The following is a 21,895-nucleotide window of genomic DNA, read 5'->3' on the forward strand; positions in this document are numbered from 1 at the left end:
TCCTTATGAGGTATGGAACTTTTGGCGAAAGAAGTAAAGGAGGAGAGAGAAATCAGAAGAAGGAAAAAGAGGGAAGTGATTGGGATTATTTTTCAATTTCAGGTGAGGCAAATATTGCTAAAAAAACAAACAGTGGGTGAAGACCTTTAGGAGAGATTGAAACCTTTAGGAGAGATTGAAAAGTGGGTTTGATTTTTAGCGAGAGAAAATAAGAAAAGATGAGAGAATGGTGAGATCGAGGGTAGAGCTTGGGAAGCTGCTGATGTCGAAATTTGCCTTTAACAATGATGATGTGCATGGGCAGGAGGGACGATTAGGATTTGTAGGAACTCGGATTAAATCCAAGCCGTCCGTTTCAAGATCGACGGTTGGATCGATCGCACTACACAGTCTAGTGCGGCGGGTGCACTACAGCCCCTCCCATTCCGGACAGGAGTGGGTTGTCCGTCCTGGTAGTGGTAGTGTGTGCGCGCTAATAAATGAGATGGAGTTTTGGTATTATCGGCCATATGAAGTGATGGGAATTGGGAAGGAATACATTCATATCAAGATGTTTGTCTTAATTGTTCTATCAATGTAATATGCATAGAAATTGAATTGAATCTCTAGGCATGTCTTATGTCATTTGGCTTTGATTTAGAGGCATGATTTGGCAGCAAAATAGGTATAGGGGATCATTGTTTTAGTGGTATTCTGAGAGCAACTATTTTGTGCATATTGCTGAAGGTAAGGTGTCTCCAATCCTCATCTGCCCATACCCCCAATGACCGGGAATTACATGGATTATGTTGTTATGTCTGTCATAATTGTTCATCCACTTCTGCATATACCATGCTAATGGTGCTCTAACAGAAATTGTTTATGTATACGAGAATTATGAGCAGCTTTCAGAATCACCTCCTCTCTATTGGCATGGTTCTCTCGCCATTTATTACTTCTATTACTCTATCTATCTCTGCCAACTTATTACTCCAAAAGATGCTCTTCTATTTGTTCTTGGCCTTCAAACCGATCAAATGTTTACAATGTCACTATAAAATAAGAATTTTTATAAGGAACTCAAATAGTCAAATGGTTCTTGGCCTTCAAACCGATCAAATGTTCACAATGTCACCGTGAGTAGCCTTGGCAAACTGAACTAGCTTCTCTCTCTCTGGCACAAGGAATGAGCTCAGGAATTTCTGTTGGAACTTTGGAAAACCATGAAGAACAATGAAATTGGGATGCTCCTTGTATAGCCATCGAGAGATCCTTAAAGTACTTACTAGTTACTACCCATAATTGAATTCGGGTCATGAATGTGGTGGGTTTAAAAGGAGAAAAACTCCCGCCAAGGAAGAGGGGAAGTGATTGAAGAGGCTCGGGAAAGCCGAAGGCCCTAGGTAAACCAAAGCCTCCCAAGTTCATTCACACCTAAAATTTCCAACATTTTGTCCCTGTTCAGCTTGCCATCGATTTGTTATCAATGTTGATTTGCTTTGGTTTGTATAATTTTGGCTTGTTCTATGCTAAAAGTGCTAAATGACTAGTATTTTTCTTTAGCGGATCACAAAAAAAAAAAAAAAAAAACTTTTATTTTTCTTTATATTTTATGAAAGAAAATAAGTCTCTTTTTAACCCTTCTAACCCTTTTTTTATCACTTGTGGAAACTTAAATCCGGGATTCATGTTGTCCCTCTGTCTCTGGGGGACAACATGCATGTTGAGCCTATCTGAATCGTCTATACTCAGCAATGGCCGGCTTAGATTGCATCTCGCCTGATAGATCTCAGTCATCAGCCGAGATGTAATTTGAGCCGTCCATTGCCGAACTCAGATGGGCTCAACACGCATACGCATACGCATACTGTCCCTAATGCACCAGCACCCAGATTCATTTTCCTAGACCCATGTGATCCAAACGTGCCTAAAGCAGACAAATAATTGGCATCGTGATACCTTTTTTAAGGACATACTGTATAAGATAAGACAAGCAAGAGGCCTGCATCCGGCCTACAAAATTGTCAAATGGCCCTGGAATTTTGGAGCACCACGTGGAAGAAGTCTAATTAAGCTACTACTCTATTTTAGTAGTGTAATCTATTTCTCTTTGACTGAACTCTATTAAAATTCTTATGATAAGGAACTGTTTGGATTTACCCAAAAAAAAGGGACTGTTTGGAAAGAACCAATGTCCGTAGGCTCATAACCGATGCTAGTACTTTCAATTCAAAAATGATGCACCTCAGTAAGAAGATCACAGATTCACTGTTCAGAAAAGAAAAAAAAAGAAAAGAAAAAAAAGAAAGAAGATCTATAGTTCTATATATTCTCAATTTCTCACACACTTGGTCATTGATCTTGTTGATTTTCAATTGATCCGGACGGGTCCAACGAATAATTTGATAAAACCCTTTGACAACCAATTATGACTAGCCTAGTTGGTCAACTTTGTACGCTCTCTATTGAGAAGTCAATGTGTCAAATCTTGCTGAATGCAAAAATTGATAAGAGTATTTCGTTGTTTCCCCTCATGTGTGACTGTTTCTTTAATTGTTATATGGTATATTTGGATTGATTTAGTTGTTGCAAATCTCACTTAATTAATGTGGTGTTATGGTATTGTAATTCTATAAGGGTAATTAGCACCCTGTTTTGTGAAAAGCCAAAAATATAAAACAAGATCAGATATAAACAATTGGTTATTCATAAGTGCCTTCCAAATAGAAAAAAAAAAAAAACTATACCTCGAATGTATACCAAATTGTGTGGGATCATTCCACATAAATGGTCGGAACCATAAAATTTGTTTAGAACGTGTTTTTAAGAGTCAGTAAAAACACAGCTTGTTTAGATATCGGCAAAGGCTCGATTATTCCGTTCAATTTCTACCATCGCTAATTCAGGGACGAAAATCGATTAAGCCCTCACCAATATCTGAATGATCAATTTTTTTTCCTAGAATTCCTAAAAGTAATTTATAAATAAATTAAACCGACTTCAATAAATCATTAGGATGAGATTCCGAAATAGTTCTCCTGCAATCTGGTATACATTTACTATTTGTTACAGCAAGTGGTTCAAATACGAACGTAATTCCCGTATTCTCCCGCGGGCAGATCTTAACATCAAATATTCAATCGTGAATCTTACTTTAAAAATCGAGTAGGTCCCACTTCATTTTTTTTCCTTTTAAGATTAGGGGGGCCACTTAAATTAAAGTCGGTTTCTAAAGTGGAATTGATTATTAACCTACCGAAAATTACTTCCCGTCCTACCAAAGCCAAGTATTTTCCCGAGTAATTAAATTTCCACTTATAGCCTTCAGCCGGCACTAATATACCTTTTTTACCCATAAAAAATCAAAGAAGAAAAGAAATAGAGTGTTGTTAATGTCAAAACTGTTATCGTACTCTCACGGTGAGATCCCAAACTTCCACTCTCCTACTGTGAAACAATTCTCAAATTTCTATTGCAAAAATCTTGCACTTGAGGTGTGAATTTTTTCACATTTTTCAAATGGTTAAAACGAAAGACATAGAGGGCCTAAAAACAACAATAGTAGATTAGGGGGAAGAAAGATTAGTGATGTTTTTTTTATGTGATTGGGTAGAATCGTCAACAATGACGCGGAAAAATCCTTACCCTTACAAAATTTATTGATGAATGAGTAAAAAATTTAGAACCATCAGTTGTATGGACTAGTTAGAAAAAAACCTCTCGTCGTCTTAAAAAGTATCACAATGAATGTAGTTGTATGGAGGATATATAAGAGTAATATAAGCGAGCAAAATTTACTCTAATCGTCTCATTCGTATGGCCCTTTTGATTATTTTCTCTTATAAATTGTTACTAGATTTAAGTCAAATTTTTACATCACATTATTTGTCTCAGTGAGAATATTAATCATGTAAAACTATACATCGAAGAAAAAAAAATTATATAAGATGACAACAAAAAAATGCCAAAAAGTTAGGACAACGAGGCCCTAAAACTATGCAATATGGAGGAGTTGAGTTTGTTCGCCCTCCATTTAAGAGGATAAATATTACCCTTATTCTTATTTGTTGAAATAGTGTGAATCTAATTACAAAGTGATGTCATGCTTATCAAAAAGTGTATAGCACGAGTGAGACCTATACCATTTCAATCAATAACAGAGAGAATAATGTTTATCTTCTTTTAAAAAGGATGAACAAAATTTCACTCAATATATGAAGTATTAAATTGCTTTAGTTATGTGTTTGAATCATTTTGAATATAAATGGAACGAATGAAAGTACTAACTTTGAGACTGGCAGCACAAAGTTAGGCCGAAAAAGCCCTATTGTCCTAAAGACTTTGTGATAGTAGTATTAAATTCCTTTACTCATATGTGTTTAAATCTCAATGATGTTGCATATATTATAATGGGATCTAATCTATCCCGAAAATCTCCGTTCCTCTGTGCCGAATTATTTTTCGGTCATTGAATTGTACGATTTTTTTCATATTTTAAATTTAACGGTCAAAAAATCGCTCAACACATATGCAAATGAATTTTCTCCACATGCTGCCTCTACTAAAAGAGGGCTGCTAAGTAAAAAAAATTTTATTCAAAAATCACCTGAAATGCATTATTTATGACCGATCATAAAATACATCGCTTTTGCTACTAAAATGGACCCAAGAAAGTGCTAGTATTGACTTTGGAATGGAGTACCAAAAATCCCATCTCCCTGTGAGCAAGGCATCATCAGATAGATGAGAAATCAAGGTCTGTCTTTTTCCACCCTCATCCCTCCCTTTCCTCTGTTGATTCCAAACTAGCCCCAATCGGGCCCTCTCTCTCTCTCTCTCTCTCTCTCTCTCTCTCTCTCCTGTGCCGGAATTTTGAATTCTGTGCTTCCAACTCCTTTTGTATCTCTTGGCCGGATTCAACTTCTCCAACCTTCACCGACCAACTGCACTACAAGACTCTCGATAAAAAGGTCAGACCAGCTCTAGATTTTCTTCCAATTCTTCCCAATTACTACTACTATAGGCATCTCAATTTTTTAATCTATCGTTTCTTTTTGTACTATCTACTTTCTGATTATGGATTTAAACAAAAAGTACTGTTAAATTAAATGATCTAGACCTTTTCCCACCAGCGTGCTTCTCTCTCTCTCTCTCTCTCTGAAATCTGGACTTTCAAAGCTTCGCTATCACCTTCTGTCGTTCCGATTCGTGTGAATTTAGTCTGCTAAATTCATCTATATTCGTGTCTTCCCAAAATTGGCTTAGTTTTCTTCTGAAGCGGAAGGTACTCGAAAGGGAAAATCAAAGAAACTGGGTCAGATATTTGCATTGCCATTTGCACCGTTTCAACTGAATCTTGTGTATGACGATTGACGAAATTTCGTTCCGATGTGACATCTTCATTTTTTTTTTTTCCCGTTTTTGGTTAATCAGCCTGTTTCGTTTATTAATTACTACTATAGTTAACTATTGTAGCCAGATACTCCGTAATTAACTGGAGTATTTTTGTTTGTTTATTTTGGTTGTCTCAGATTGAGAACCGAACCGCGTTGGATATAGCTGGAAATCTCGCTTGGGACAGTTGTGCATTTATTTGGGGTCAAAAAAATTAAAATACTACTACTATCCAGATATATTTCTCTCTCTGTCGAAGGGAGGTTGGCGCGCTTTAGAGGCGCGTGGCTACCACTCTCCACTTAAACCGAGGTGCGTGTCGGTTCTCTAACCTTATTCGATGACGCGTGTTTGTGGGCCTGTCGGCCTACTCTCGCAGCCCACTCTTTCAAAGGCTTTCAAGGCCTTTTTGCTCTGACTTTGGGCTTGGGCTCTATGGGTGCATGTTTTATTCAGGGTCGGTTCCGCTGAGAAAATAAGCAGTACTTATTTTTAATTTTTTGAATTAAAGACGATGTATTGTGAGAGAATGATCTATTTTGAAGAGCAAAAGGTAAGTATTTAAAAAATAAGAACCTTAGAGGAATAGGACCTCATTAGTAGATGACATTTTGAAGCATTTTGTTTGTATTTTTTTGTTGGTTGTTATAGTTGTATTTCTGTATTTGCCCTTGTAATTTTTTTCTGTTTCAATATAACGGAATTTTCTTGTTCCTTAGAGAGAAAAACATGGGAACATGTCAGTCTCGGTTGGCATGAAATATCATCATACGGAGTAATAAATTTCCCTATAACCGATATTAATGCTCTGTTTGGAACTTAGGGAAACAAAAGGAAGGAAAAAAATGAGAGGAAATTTTTTACTATTCACAATTCCAGAATTTGTTGTTTTTCTCTTCTCTTTCTCTTGTAACCAAACAATGGCAAAGAAATTTTTTTTAACTTCCCTTTCTTTTCCCTCACTTTCCCTAAGTTCCAAACATAGCCTAAGGTTTTTATTTGTAATTTGTTTACTTTCCATTTCTCAATCAAAACATTCTTATTCAATTGCAATGGCAAAATGGTTGCTCTCATGCTCATTAATACATTCCATTGACATCCTTGATCCTATAATTGGACTATACTTCTATATTTGACAAGCAATCTTATTCTTTTTCTTACCTCAGACTAACCAATGCTCATTGTTATTGTAATGCTACTTTGGGCTGAGATCTTCATGGGTGTTTTATGTTTTTGACCTCTCCGACGGTTAATTGACATGAGAATTGTAACACGTAATCAATTGTGTTGGTCGTCACCAACAGAAGCCAACCTGAAGTTAACAAATTGCTATATTCAATTTGCAGACTTGCATAACACAACAATCTAGAGTGACATAGCACTATTCCATTGCACGCTGATACTAATCTGTTATTTTTGTGATAACTTCTATTTATAGTTATAATAGGTAGTGCTGAAGTTTTTCAAGCTAAGTTATGTGTAGCTCTGTGAATGATCCACCCCATTTTCTTTTGTTTTTTGTTTTACCCAGGTCATTTTACCATCTCAAAAGTGTTAGCTTTCTGTCAAATGGCTTCATCTTTGGTAAGCAAGTTACTTGTACTAAATTCTACCTCACTATATCGTCCTCACTATATCGTCTGATGTTACAGTCCAAAAGTAGGCAATCTAGCTCCATCTCATTTCTATGGTACACCATCTCATTTCTATGGTACACAAAACTTTATCATTGGAAACCTTGGAATTGCAGTAAGTTCGAATGATTTTCTTCCTGGTGTTGAATTTTAATTGCAAATTCAGCAATTAATGATTGCCTTTTAATTTCTTCATGGTTAGAAATTTTAATGATTGCCTTTTGACTTAGGAGGTTCTAGATTTTTAACATATGACCTTTTCTGGGAAATCTTATGCCCACTGTAAGCATCGTATGCAGCTAGCAGATTCGTGGGTGTCAAATAAGCTGGTAGATGAAATTCTCGATTCAAGCGGCCTAACATTTCATCACTTTGATTTCCGTGGAGTGATATGTTCTTTAGTAGGTGGAAAAAGGAATAAAATTTATGTCTAACCATAGTAGGCATACTCCATACAGCTCATGACAACCCGCCGAAACTAGTCCAGCTACAGATGTAACTAATCCTGTTCATTACCATGCTACTTTCTAGATTAAAATTTCTAACGTCCTCGTAGATTAAGAGATGTATTTTCTAGAATTCCGAAACAATTGCCCATTTTGGTTTTATAGGCTATGGTGAGGCCTTCATCCTATGATGCCAGTGGGTGAAAATACTTTTCTCATAAGAAATGTATATTGCACATATTACATATTTTTTGACACATAAATATGCATTTATCTGTTTCAGGTTTGTGAAAATGCTATTTTTGAAATGGCTAATATTCTTTCCCTTTTTGGGTCTGCCTATCTCAGGTTAAGGCAAATAAAAACATGAAGAGGACAGAGTCAAAGAAGTCACATTCCTGGTTGTGGGATAGCCACATCAGTCCCAAGAACTCGAAGTGGCTTGCGGAAAATCTAGAGGGTAAGCAACTGATATTGTGTCTTTATGGTTTTTTTTTTTTTTTGCATGCCTATCTACCCCATGAGCACCTAACAAAGAGATGAAAAGCTGAAATAGCAGATGCTGTGTCAATAGCAAATAGCTCTAGAAAAGTCGGATATGTTTCTGATTCTGCAACATATTATGATGGATGCCTTGAATTGACCAGAGTGCGAACTTTATAGTTCCCTAAGAGTCTAAGACCTGTTTATTCCGCCCCATATTCATCTATAGATTGTATACGATTCTGAAAGACAGACAAATTTCTTGTGTAGAAACTCTGGTGGTTATAGAAATTTTGCGCCACTGTATTTATTTGCCTTTTGTTTATTGAACTTCCCATCTAATTTTCTTGTGCATAAACCAAAGATGGCATAATTTTTCAGCTGGCCGTGGCATCTTTTCCTTCATGGACGGTTTTTGTCGGGAATCATCATTCTTCGTTGTGTAGTTTAGTGGTATTTTGATACATGTGACAGTCAACTACATATTGGCCATAAAAGGGGGATGTAGGTGTCGACACTGGAAAATGATAGCCACAGTTCACTAAAAGGCCAGGAGTAGTGGTGATGCCACCAATTCTGGGTGGTAGGAGGGTTAATTCGAATAAGACCTACTATTATATCATTATATATTTCGTTTTTATTGCAAATTCTAATTTTTGAGAAGTCAATGGGAAACATGAAAATGACGAAAGGGTCATTGATCTCAGATATGGACCAGAGCATCAAACGAATGCTGAAACTGATTGAAGAGGATGGAGAGTCATTTGCTAAAAAGGCTGAGATGTATTATCGGAAGAGACCAGAATTGGTTTCTCAAGTCGAGGAATTCTACCGCATGTACCGCTCACTGGCTGAGCGTTACGATCACCTTACTGGAGAATTGCGGAGGAGCATTCCCTCGGATCTCCAATCCCAGGGCTCAGGTATCTCAGACAGTGGTTCAGAGCCACCCTCCTCGGGGCCTTCTCCTGAGCAAAGGATCAGCAGGCGTAAATCTGGCCCTAGAGCTGCTGGTTTTGAGTTTTTCCTTGGTTCTGGTGGGAGTAGCTCTGATGTGTACAACAAAGAAGGTGATGACTCATCCACATTGGATTCGGAGGCGGAATCAGATGATTCCTCAGTGACCAGTTATTCAGCTGCATCGGGAAATGGTGAGGAGCGAAGGCTGCGTAGGAAGATTATAGAATTGGAGGTTGAGCTTCGTGATGTGAAAGAGAAGCTCCGGATGCAACAGGAAGAGAGTACAGATAGCTCTAAAAGGGGAACAAGAAATGGGAATTCACATTATCTATTCAATGGAAGTGAGGGATTGGAGGAGGGAAAGAGAGATGCAAGAGAAAAGATTCTGCTTTACGAAGAAGAGATTGCTAGGCTGAGGTTTGAGCTACAGGAAAACAGATTCCATGAAGAAGAAGATAAAAATTTGGAAGCTGAAGTTGAATTAAGGCAGAAAGATGTCAAGACTTTTGGAGCCGATTTGGAGATGGAGAAAAAACAGTCGACAGAAGTTGTAGACATAATTGATGGGTTGAAGGAAGAAGTTTTAGACCAGAAACTTGGGGAAGAGCTGAAAATCACAAAAGAAAAGCTTCAAGGTTCAGATAGAGAAGTAGCAAATTTGAGACATGAACTTGAGAATAGCAGATCCTCTATTCGACGCTTGGAAGATAAACTTGGATTGGCTCAGAAAGATTTTTCTACGTGGAAAGCCAAGCTTAATAAGGACCACAAAGAAGTTTCAAAACTGCAGGATAGAATTGCGCGGTACAAAGCCAATTTATCAGAACGTGATCAAGAGATTAGGGGGTTGAGGGAAACGATTTCCAACGCCAACAAAAGCTTGTCTGAAGAAAACGTGCGGCTTCAGGCTGAACTGACTAAATTGTCAAAGGAACAAACTTATTTGGAGGATAATCTCAAAGAATGGGAATTACGTTGTCAAACTCTAGAGGAGGAGGTTAAAAGAGTCAAGGCTGGAAAAGCAGATATGGAATGTTTGCTGCAAGCTGAAATTGAGCAATTGAAAGTTGCATTTGAGTTGGAGAAAGAAGAAATTAATGTTAAAATCACCACACTAGTTGCAGAGGTACGCGATAGAGATGATCAAATTGAACATCTGGACCGGCATTTGAAGCATTTGCACATGGAGCATGTTGAGTTGATTGCTGGAGCTGAAGGCGCACGTAGACTTGTGGAAAAACTGAGATCAAGAGTTGGGGAACTGGAGGAGGAGGTGGAGAAGCAGAGGGAGGAGATATTGGAAGGAGCAGAGGAGAAACGGGAGGCGATACGGCAACTGTGTTTCTCTCTAGAGCATTATAGAACCGGGTATCATTGGCTTAGGCAGGCTTTTGTTGGGCACAAGCGACTTCCTGTGATGGCTTCCTAGTTTTAGATGTGAGGTTGGGTATATTCATCTTTCCGGGAGTTTGTCGCCTTTCCTTTTTTCGATTCATTTTCCAAGTTTCCTTTCTCGAGAAATTTGTGTGCTTTGCCTTTGTTAGGAATGGCCCAGTGGCCTCATGGTTCTTCGGTTTCTTTAAGTGCAGAAGCATTATTTATCTTACATTACATGCCATACACCATCTAAACTGCCATTAAGGGCAGTAGCAGTATTGGGCTGCTTCGCTTATGTAATAATGCGCGTTTGTAATTTATGATTTTGGTGTTTGGGTGACTCTTTCCCATTTTTTCTTGGTGAATGGCCTCGCCCGGGTTGGGTTTGAAAGATATTTTTTCTTGGTGAATGGCCTCGCCCGGGTTGGGTTTGAAAGATTTGAATGCTATTTCTATTGCGTAAAAATGGAAAGCAGTGTCTGGATTGCGTCTCGGGGCAGGTGCAAAACACATAAAAGGAAATCGCGCCAGGTAGGGGTCGAACCTACGACTTTCTGCTTAGGAAACAGACGCTCTATCCACTGAGCTACAGGCGCTTTCTTAGAAAGAAAACATGAGTTTTTAATTCTTATAAGAATTGTTGTTGTTTGTGATAGCGCAGTTCTCATTTGCTTTTATACTTTCTTTTTTCCTTCCCCACCGACAAAATAAGTGTCACGTGTCGTGACCTCTTTATTCACCAAATCTGTTTTTTCGAAGAGATTAATTAATTCTACCCACCCCACATGGGAACCTTACGATTTTACAGAAATGTTGCTGGTACAGCAGAAATGACACAGACAGCGCGTACAGCGAGCGTTTTGGCCCGTTTCGGGTCCAATAAAAATAATTAGAGTCGCTCATTTTGTTTAATATATATTATATTTAAGGTCTCCGTAAAAAATCAGCCCCATTCGACATCGATAAGGGCATTTACGAAGCGTCAAAAATCGCTTTAGAAATTTTCATAAGCAATTTTGGATGCTTCGTAAACGCCTTTATTGATATCGGATAGAGCTGATTTTTTACGGAGGCCTTAAGCAAAATATATTGAACAAAATGAGCGGTTCCGATTATTTTTGTTAGACCTGAGACGGGCCCAAACGCACGCTGTACGGGCTGTCTGTGCCTACTTCTGTTATACCAGTAGCATTGCTCATGATTTTATGCGTGAATATACTTTTTTGCGAGTTGTGCCGCTTGGATTATTGCAATTAATAAATGTACAGAAGGATCCATAAATGATGGTAGAAAATGTGGGCTTTTCACCTAATATGAAAAGAATTTGATGCAGTACGTTTTTTTAAACAACAATGCTACAACCATACTCACTTTACACACCCACACACACTAGATGTATGCAGTGTGTGTGGAGCCCACAACCTTTTGTATGTGAGTGTGTAAATGAGTGTGATTGTATCATTTTTGCTTTTGAAAAAAAAAGGCCTTCATTTTAGTATAAGCTATTGTTGTACCTTGAATGCTCGGAGGAAAAGAGAGAGATTGAAAAAAACAAGGGTGAAAAGCTGCGGGATGATTTTTTGGCTTTCTTTGAACCATAGCTAGGCCTTTCAATTGGGTATTATGGGATGATTTATTTTCTTTTCTTTCTTCCCGATTGGCGATTATCTGTTTGTAACGGACTGGGTTAGTAGTTAGCTAACCGCGATTTTTCCACAAATTTAGTTCTGCATTTTATATATTTATCTTAGGATTGGATATGATATCTAAGATGAGAAAAACTTATTCACTGAGGAGTTGTGAATAAGTTTTACAATGCTCAATCTCGGTCGTTAACGGTAATAAATAATCTATAAATGTCAATAGATTGTTTTTTAATCCGGATAGTTTAAAACACTTTTGAACGCTTGAGATTGCGCGGAGCCGTGAATTTCCTATCATCTGACAAAACATTAGCACAAAGACTTTGTAAAATTTTCTTGTGGAACCCCAATGGAGTAGGAGTAGGAGAAGTATCGAAACCAAATTGGTGGATCTGCCCCTGCGTGACCACATGTGTTTCTGGCCGAGTGCAGCTGCCTTATTTCCAAACCTATTCAACGAGGGAGAGAGCCAAGAATACAAAATCCAATCGGATAGGGCAAATCATACGAGTTTTTGGCCGCAAAAAATGAGCTTAAAAAAATCATGATGTTGGACATTAAAATAGGAGGTCACAGCACAGGGCTCACACTCCTAAAACCTCAATCCCTTTTATAATTTGCTATACATCTATATAATAAAACAGAGCTGTGTTTGAATCCAATAGACAACCAACGCTCTAGATTTATCCCCTCATTCTGCATAAATCTCTGCCCTCCATTCTATATTCCTTTTTTAGTCTTGAATGTTTCCCTGATATAGAATTAGATGAATCAGTAATGAGGTATGATTTTGATTTAATTTTATTTCCTTTTCCAAAACCTAATTTTGTTCCCTTCTCCTTTTGGTTCAAAATTTGAAACCTTCTCTCTCTCTCTCTCTCTCTCTCAACCGTAGTTCAAAAATTGAGAGGTCCTTTACCTCTTCAGTTAGGGTTTTTTGTTCACATTTTTGCAACATGAATATGAGTTCATCCAACAACGTTGATGGCAACAAAGTTCTATTCTTCCGGTGCTCCTGTTTGGGTCTTTCTGTTCAGGTCTTTTTTATTAATTGCATCAAAACTCGATTACGTAGGGATTATTTCTAAATTAATTTATGATGTTTGAGTTTGTTTTGCAGCAGGTTTACCTAACAAGTTTATAGTAAAATTGAGGTACACTTAAAGTTTTTGTTTACATTTATCCATTCGCATGCTTATGAATTTTTACTATATTGAAGGTAGACGGTTAGTTTGGTGAGATTTTTTATTTCTTCTAAATCTGCTTTTTCATTTTTTGAATGTAGACAAAAAAAAAAAAAAACACATATTTGATAAAAAGACGTGATCGCTATGTGTGATAAAAAGCCTTGGTGAAGAACTCATATTGGCTGTCTAAACATTTAAGTTCTTGATTAGGTAGTATTAGCTCTATTTCCTTTCTAATTTTATCTTTCGCAATTTTAATTGGAGTATAGCCGGTGGTCTTCTTCCGTAATTTTATCTTTGTTAAGATTAACCTTAACAAAGGGTTAGTTTGTTTGGTTATTTTATTGGAGACTTGATAAGTGTACTCGCATGTGATTTTTAATATAAAAGGCATCTTTGATGAATTTCTCATAATAAGAGTGTTTTGCAAAACTTAGTGATGTTGTTCAAAAAAGGGAGGGGAGGCTGATCTAATGAATATGGTTTTTTCCCTCTGTGGTAATTCCAATCAGCTACTTTCTTCCTTCTTTTTTTTCAAAACAGAAATGAGAGAGTAAAGGGTTTAAAGGGTCCGGCGAGGTCACAGGAGGCGAAATGGATGTGTATCCCAATTTTAACCAACCAAACAGGTAATTCAAGTAGACTAATAATTAATTTCGGGGTGGGGGCTAAAAGTATATGGAATTTGCTGTGATATCTGTGCTAAAAATGAAACCTTTTTTTTTGTGGGCATAAAAAAGTGTTCGTTAAAATCATGGAAAAAAGTAGCCGGACTGGGTACTGAAAAGGGCAAGTCAAACATCTAAAATCGGACTATGATTGGAATGAAGCCTCTCAAATCCAAATTAGAAATCGGATGATTCATCTTTAAAGTAGGATATTTAGAGCAACAAGATCTATTTGTGCCTTAAAAATGTGTGAAATTATGCCGAATATTCAATGAAAGCATTAGACAACTATCAGTGGGCAATTAGGTGAGAATCAATTTGAAATTTTTGAAGTAAAACAAACAACATGTTTTTGTTCTAAATGCATATTACCTCTCTAGGTGCAATTCCACTTTATTTTTTGATTTATGTTTGTGAACTCTCATTGTGATGAATCACTAAATTTATATTTGTTTTGGTATACAAGGTTCTAAAAAAAACGGAATTGAAGTAAAGCTACAACTGAACGCTTTGTGTCTCCTGGAACCTCTCATTGGGAATGAAAGATGAAAAGAATTTTCATATGCCAATATTTCTTATTATTTTATTCTGCTTCCTCTAATATTTCTTTCGTTTGGTAAGTTGTGGGGTGGACAATGTTGAATATAAGTTAGGTACTAAATGAACTTAGAAATAAGATATCTTTGGTTTCACTGGTTTTGTAAAATGTACTCCTTAGTATTTTTTAAAAACCTGCCGGTACCCCCCCCCCCCACTTTTTGAAAATGAAGAGTTGGCCTTCGGAAAAGCATCCACAAATCCTCCGTAGGGTTTTATCCCCTTCAAACCACGTTTAGGAACTGCCTATTGCAACTCCAAGAGATCTCCAATTGTAACTCCAATTTTTTCATTAGCATTTGTCTTCAACAACCATTACCAGTGAAACCCAATCTAGATGTATATACCGAAAACTTATCTTTGAACAAGGTATGTGAGATATTTTTATGTTTATGTTATGTAATCACTATTATAGTGCACTGCATTTTATTGACATAGTTTTGCTTTGTCGCCAACTAATTAAACATTATGTTTTTTCATAGCAAGGCCCTGTATAATGGATGCCATATGAAAGACCATGAATTAATTAGTGTACTGCAGTATGAGGGTTATTTTATTGATCATGGCTTTGGTGAAATAAACAGATTTGGCAATCTAGCTTTAGAGGATTTGTCAGAGAAATGCTTCCTAATGTAGGTATTGAGACGACTCAGTTTGAAGTCATAGTTCGTATTAATTCGAAATTTAATTTTGTTTTGTGCCCACATCTTGCTAAGGATTTTGGAACTCTTTTAAATATAAAGTAATTGGAGTGTACATTAAGACTGAATTGTTTTGGTCTTGCGATTCTATATTTCCTTACATGGCTTTCAGCATTAATTTTGTAGTTTGACCGAAGACTCCATTGTATTACGGTAAGTTAATTAGGTAGAGATGTTCCTTATTATATTACATTTACATTCAGCCATGACTTCGAAGTTTTAATATCATACATGAATTTATTTTACAAATGGTTTTTTTTGGTGTAAGAGAAATCATATGGCTGAGGTTTTGGTGGTCTAATAAGGATTAGCTTTTGGTGGTATGATACCGTTTAGAACCTTTTTGTTTTGAATTTGCTTGCCTTCATATTTTATACATTTAGTTGGAATATAATGACCAAAATGCTTTGCCAGCTGTGTTTTCCATTGCCACGCCATAGTACGCCAAAAGTGCCAAAACACCTTTTCATAGGCATCTATGTACATATTGGCTCAAATTTGCTTGGCTTAGCTTAATCTATGAATTGACGAGTTGTGGATGGAGTGAAACTCATTGTTTGAAACTAATACTATGGTAAACATAATTTTTTTGTCTCATTAGATTCATTACCAACATGATCTCTATTCCAGTTTCTTATGGGAATTCCAATTCTAATTGAAGATTGTGTCTTTGTTGCTTTTTTGATGTTGCGTCAAATTAATATGCGGTAGGACAAATAAAATATTTATTTTGATAATATTCTTAGTTTTGTTAATTTCTTTTTTTTAGGTTATGAAGCAGGGGTTGGTGTTGCAAATGGGAGAAACTGCATGAGAGAGCTATGGAGGTGGGCAGGTGCATAAGGATCACATGCAATGGGTTTCAGTTTTCATGCAGAAATATTGCAAGATGTGAGGTCCTCCGGCTATTACTAGAGGGAGATGAGAATAGAGGATTTGATTATGGTAAGAAGTGGAAAGAGATACGAATGGGTTGAAGTGGCTTAGAACGGGTGAGAATCTAAAGGATGATTCGAATGTAAGTCATGATAAATTGGGGTTTGAAATTTATTACGGTTGATTGTGTTTTAATAGGTTAGAGAACGAAGATGGATCTCTCACTGGTGTTGTGTCGGTTTTGTAATTGCTATTGTATACGATTTGTTGAACGTGCAATCACAATACGTTTAGTCTAAGATGACATTGTTTGTAGTTAATTTCACTTCAAGTGTGAGTGTGACTGACTCTCGATGAAGCTATTGAATTTTAGATTAGTCGAAGCGGTCCCCACTAATTAAAAATCGATTTGTGTTGGGGTCAAGTTATGTGAGTGTGTGTCCATAGGCACGATTTTGCTGAAGAGTAACGACACTAAAAGCCAGTTCCCATGCCGCATTCTTTGAGCCGTGCCTTCAGGCACGGGCATGCGCTAGTTATTTTACATAATACAACCACATGGCTTCCAGAGTTTAGGAAATAAAGAATAATATAGTTGACTTCATATGTGCTAGTACTACTTTTCTAGTTCACCAATCCCCGCAAGGTAGACTTTTTGGGGATTCGGAAACCATGTACTGCACCTCTGCACTAGAGGGGCTGTACTTAGGGCATTATCCAAACGTTTAAAAGTGTTTTTAATTGTCTATATTTAAAACAAATTTTTTTAAGAAAGATTTTTTTTGGAAGAGTTTATTTTAAATCTAAATCGTTGATTGTTAAGATGGACGGATTGCGTGATGCATTACAACTTTGTAATACACCTCATCCTGCGGGAATCCCGGATCCGACTTTTCGTTTAACAAAAGTCGGCCTATGTAGTCAAAAATTCCAATGAATTGAGATTGAGATATCCTTGCTTTTGAAAAATTGCAATTCAACTGGTAAATCGTAAAGGAGTTTGCTTTTTGTCCAGTTCATATGGTGACATTCTGGATAATCCACTTCGTTATTGTGGGCAGTGCCACATGGGATATTTAAAAAAGAATTTTAGATCTTTATTTGAAATGGATGAATCTTTATTTGGACTATACGGGATTGATGTGGATTTGCTCAAATCCAAACCCCAAAAAAGGAGAAGTTTTTCAGTGCCGGGTGGGCACGCGCCACGTGATGTTGAGCACCATCTCGACCGTTGAAATGTGTTTTGGATAGTTCGGATCTATTTGAATAATTTTTTATTATAAAATTATCATAACACCACCTAAGCCCAAATAGATTTGAATTATCCAAAATACATTTAGACGGCCAAGATATGTGCTCGGCATAACGTGAACTGTGTCCACCCGGCACTGAAATCCCCAAAAAAATGCTAGTAGCGGCCGATATTTAAAATTACGACCCCTCAAAACTGAATTAAACCAGAGGATACCCGGAGCCTTGCCTTACCTACTCCCTTGAGCCATCTTTCTCCCTCCCCTCATCAAACCCGCCGTTAACACTATCACAGTCAACCCCTTCATCCTCCACCCACCCCCACACGCCCCCCGCGGCCACCTAACGTCTCCCATTGATAACCGCCTCATAAAACGCCTGTGTTTTCATCACTTCACCTCCCTCCCTCTCTCTCTCGCTCTCTCTATAAAGAGAGAGTTTACATACTCACCTTTCGATCACAACTACTACGCCCAAATGGATCTCCTCCTACTAGAAAAAACCCTCCTAGGCCTCTTCGCCGCCACGCTACTCGCCATCGCCGTCTCCAAGCTCCGCGGCAAGCGGTTCAAACTCCCTCCCGGACCCATACCCGTGCCCGTATTCGGAAACTGGCTCCAAGTGGGGGACGACTTGAACCACCGCAACCTGACCGAGTTAGCCAAGAAGTTCGGCCAGATACTCCTCCTCCGCATGGGCCAGCGCAACCTGGTCGTGGTCTCCTCCCCGAACCTCGCCAAGGACGTCCTCCACACCCAAGGCGTCGAGTTCGGGTCCCGCACCCGGAACGTCGTCTTCGATATATTCACCGGGAAGGGACAGGACATGGTGTTCACCGTCTACGGCGAGCACTGGAGGAAGATGAGGCGGATCATGACCGTCCCTTTTTTTACTAACAAGGTATGTGCAGCTTGTTATGTGTTTTGTGTATTTTATTATTTTATTTGAAAAAGATCGAGAGGCTGAGGGGTATGTCAAGTTTTCTCGGGAGTTGCAGCACTTGGAGGGTTTTGGTCTCTTCGAAGTTCTCTCGATTCATTTCTTTGTCTTATTGTAATGATTTCATTTTTTTTTTTTTTATCTCAATATCCTAATGAAGTTTTCTTTTGCCGATAAAAAAAAAAAGGTTGTGCAGCAGAACCGGTTCGGGTGGGAGGACGAGGCGGGCCGGGTGGTGGAGGACGTGAGGAAGAACCCGGAGGCGGCGACGAATGGGATGGTGTTGAGGAGGCGGTTGCAGCTGATGATGTACAACAACATGTACAGGATTATGTTTGATAGGAGGTTCGAGAGCGAGGAGGATCCGTTGTTTGTGAAGCTCAAGGCGTTGAATGGGGAGAGGAGTAGGTTGGCTCAGAGCTTTGAGTATAACTATGGGGATTTCATTCCGGTTCTGAGGCCCTTCTTGAGGGGGTACTTGAAGGTTTGCAAGGATGTGAAGGAGAGGAGGTTGAAGCTGTTCAAGGATTATTTTGTTGATGAGAGGAAGTAAGTTTTTTGTTTTTCGGTTTGGTTTTTAGTCAAAAAAGACGGTTGTTTGATAGCTATTGAAGAAAAATTAAAGATAGCACATTGCACGTCACCTGGTCATGTCCCAACATTGCTTTAAAATCACACGTTTTCGTGAGATTTGAACACATGCATTCTGGTGCACCATGTTAACTTACTACCATACGTATGCGTGGGTTCACTATCACTTAGCGATGCACATAATTTTAAATTGCAGGAAGTTAGGAAGCAGGAAGAGCATGGACAGCAATGGCAAATGTGCGATGGATCATATTTTGGATGCCCAAAATAAAGGAGAGATCAATGAGGACAATGTTCTTTACATTGTTGAGAACATCAACGTGGCTGGTAATTCTTTTAGTTCTACTCTTTCCTACTTCCCCTTTCAATTTTCCACTTTCTAATCCTCTTATCTGTGTATTGTTAGATTTATTCCAATTTTGTAGACTAGCATATTTCATTTGTGTTAAAAAGTTCCGGATTAGTTCAACTATCAAATTATCGGAGTATTTGTTTAGACCCATTTGGTTAGTGATCACCATTTTGTAATGAGTTATTTTGATGCACCTAATTTTGTTAGTACGTATTTTGTTAAGTGTGGGCCCGGTGCTATATGATCAATTTGGACCCATAATGGGCTGGGCCATTTTATAAGCACTAGAGGAGATCTTACTCCCATCCTCATATATATTTGTGTGTCTAGCCCATTGAGTTACACGGCTGTTGAAAAAAGAGGGAAGGGAGTAGATACTCCTCTCTGGGGAAAAATTGGTACGCATTGTACACGTGGGTTTCACATTTCTTCGACCATCTCAAGATCAAATTCAGTTCATCACTCAAGCTTCCATCTATGGCATCTTCATCTTCAGGTATGTTGCAGCTTAAAGTTTATTCACATGCTATGAATTGGAGCAAGAAATTAGGGCTCGGAACTGTGAAAATTCTAACATGTACATGTATCCCATATAGTGGCTACTGAAGATCCAGCTTTAAGTACGTACGTATTGAACAGGGTACACCTGTTTTAGTCGCGCGCTAAAACAAGCCGTGCACTCTTTCAAAGATTTTCCACTTAAGACCATGCTGTCTGATCTTTTGCTTCGAATTCATCGGTGTTACTGCTGTCATTTACGTAATTCTGATACTATTTGGACTTAGGCTCTTTTGGTCCGATGGTCTCGTACCTACATTTAAGTTTGAAGTTCGTATTGATAAAGTAGCTAGCGTCCACTCTAGCTCTGGCCGAGAAAAGAAAATCCACTTTCGTACTGGAATGTGCACGGGCTTGTACACAAGAAGTGAAATTTTTAGTTGGATTAGGTGTAGTAGTATTTGTGTCGAGATTACTGCACGTAGTTCTTACACTAAAAACTTAATTGACGTCCTATAAAAATGCGGGGAAAAGGTATGTACAGTACACCGAAAAAAGGGTGCTGTTTTTTCGTCCTGGCCGGGCGACAATGCTCCGAAATGGGCAAACATGCAGCTGGGAAAAACTTGTGTGGAAATGTCAAATAACGCTTGATCGAGTTGGACATTACTTTGCCTACTTGGGTCTACGAATTTGAAATTTTCCTTCTGACTTGGCAAGTATTAAGGAGTCTAAAATTGGTGGAATCCCACTAATTAACCATGGCTGGTTGGTGACCAATTCACTTTGTGCCCCCTAATAGAGGACTAGGTCAATGTCAACTACCACACCTAACTGTGCTCACCATTTAATTAATTTCATAAGTACTAGTTAATTGAATTATCCTGTTGATTTTTGGGTATGGATCGGTTGAGAAATTGGGGTGGTAATCTGGATTTAGATGGCTTACCTAATCCAAGATAATTATATTCTATTAATTTGTTGATTTCATAATCACAAAACTGATTCAGCTAATATGTTGGTTTGCGAAAATTTCCTGAGAGTCCTAAGTAATTATGCTATTACTACTTTGCAGATGTAATACCTAGCATGTATGTTTGTTAGCTATTCTAGCAACCGCAATCGAAATTCATCTTTACTTGTAAATATAGTGAGATTGAGATATGAGCGGTGGACATCGGCATTCTTGCCGAATCATGTATATTTGTGTGCTATGTTTTGTTTTGTTTTGTTTTTTGTCTTTTTGCGGTGATTGATCAATTTTCTCATGCCTATGTTCGTTTGATTCGTCGCCTAATGACTGTGCCCAACAATTTTCCATGAAACAGCAATTGAGACAACATTATGGTCAATAGAATGGGGCGTTGCAGAGCTAGTCAACAACCCTCACATCCAGAACAAGCTCCGAAACGAGCTCGACACCGTGTTGGGCCCTGGAGTCCAAATCACCGAGCCAGACATCGAAAAGCTTCCCTACCTCCAAGCCGTAGTCAAAGAGACTCTCCGCCTCCGGATGGCGATTCCCTTACTAGTCCCCCACATGAACCTCCACGATGCAAAGCTAGGTGGGTACGATATCCCCGCAGAGAGCAAAATCTTGGTAAACGCGTGGTGGCTTGCCAACAACCCCGACAATTGGAAGAACCCTGAGGAGTTCAGGCCGGAGAGGTTTTTTGAAGAGGAGTCTAAGGTGGAGGCCAATGGAAACGACTTTAGGTACCTTCCGTTTGGTGTAGGTAGGAGGAGCTGCCCTGGAATTATCCTGGCTTTGCCTATTCTTGGCATCACTTTGGGTCGTTTGGTCCAGAATTTCGATCTCTTGCCTCCTCCAGGACAATCAAAGATAGACACTGCAGAGAAGGCCGGGCAATTCAGCTTGCAGATTATGAAGCATTCTATCATTGTTCTGAAACCGATATCATTTTGAATTGTATCTTAACTGTGCGCGCATGTGTTTCCACTATGGGGTTCAGAACACAAAAAGCATTTGGTTTTGGAAAGTTTAATTCATAAGTTTTCAGTGACTGTTCTTCTCGCTACTTCTCCCTCTCTTCTCATTTTGGTGACTACTCTGTTACTACAAATTACCGACATTGTAGATTTTGCAATGAAGCTCAAACACCATACCGATCGTATGCAATTTGCAAAGTTTGGGCGGATAGCCCGAGCTGGTTCCATACAAAGTCTCCCAACAAAAGATCTAACGTGCTTTTGGTTTGTCACAACTTTCTGGGAAGGTCTATTCACTTTCTCCTCTGTTACATTCCAAAATGCCTGCTTTTACAGATTCAAAATCATATATCTTCGGGTGAATTT

At 38.4% G+C, this 21,895-nt stretch overlaps 2 protein-coding genes, 1 long non-coding RNA gene and 1 other non-coding gene across 7 annotated transcripts; 2 read left to right on the plus strand and 2 right to left on the minus strand.

The window, feature by feature from the left end:
• Positions 1 to 4,646: 4,646 nt before the first annotated feature.
• LOC131315373 (protein NETWORKED 4A-like) lies at positions 4,647 to 10,616 on the plus strand. 4 transcript variants are annotated; one of them, XM_058344551.1, is made up of 4 exons: positions 4,647 to 4,949; positions 6,905 to 6,957; positions 7,802 to 7,913; positions 8,644 to 10,616. In XM_058344551.1, the coding sequence occupies exons 2-4, from the start codon at positions 6,943 to 6,945 to the stop codon at positions 10,323 to 10,325; spliced, it is 1,809 nt and encodes a 602-aa protein (XP_058200534.1). In that variant the 5' UTR covers positions 4,647 to 4,949; positions 6,905 to 6,942; the 3' UTR covers positions 10,326 to 10,616. The 4 variants fall into 4 exon arrangements, with proteins under 4 accessions (XP_058200534.1, XP_058200533.1, XP_058200535.1 ...); XM_058344550.1 differs by lacking the exon at positions 4,647 to 4,949 and adding an exon at positions 5,546 to 5,685; XM_058344552.1 differs by lacking the exons at positions 4,647 to 4,949; positions 6,905 to 6,957 and adding an exon at positions 7,075 to 7,122.
• Positions 4,778 to 5,592, minus strand: LOC131315377 (uncharacterized). Its single transcript, XR_009196712.1, has 2 exons — positions 5,520 to 5,592; positions 4,778 to 4,959 (listed from the first exon to the last, which is right to left on the minus strand). It is a non-coding gene; the product is annotated as an uncharacterized LOC131315377 (long non-coding RNA).
• Positions 10,617 to 10,796: 180 nt separating the features above from the next.
• Positions 10,797 to 10,869, minus strand: TRNAR-CCU (transfer RNA arginine (anticodon CCU)). Its single transcript has one exon. It is a non-coding gene; the product is annotated as a tRNA-Arg (tRNA).
• Positions 10,870 to 17,401: 6,532 nt separating this feature from the next.
• Positions 17,402 to 21,618, plus strand: LOC131315374 (trans-cinnamate 4-monooxygenase-like). The gene is made up of 4 exons (XM_058344554.1): positions 17,402 to 18,099; positions 18,326 to 18,687; positions 18,926 to 19,056; positions 20,908 to 21,618. The coding sequence occupies exons 1-4, from the start codon at positions 17,677 to 17,679 to the stop codon at positions 21,504 to 21,506; spliced, it is 1,515 nt and encodes a 504-aa protein (XP_058200537.1). The 5' UTR covers positions 17,402 to 17,676; the 3' UTR covers positions 21,507 to 21,618.
• The last annotated feature ends 277 nt before the right edge of the window (positions 21,619 to 21,895 follow it).

This window comes from Rhododendron vialii, chromosome 13a, assembly GCF_030253575.1.
Source record: "Rhododendron vialii isolate Sample 1 chromosome 13a, ASM3025357v1".
Classification (NCBI taxonomy): domain Eukaryota; kingdom Viridiplantae; phylum Streptophyta; class Magnoliopsida; order Ericales; family Ericaceae; genus Rhododendron; species Rhododendron vialii.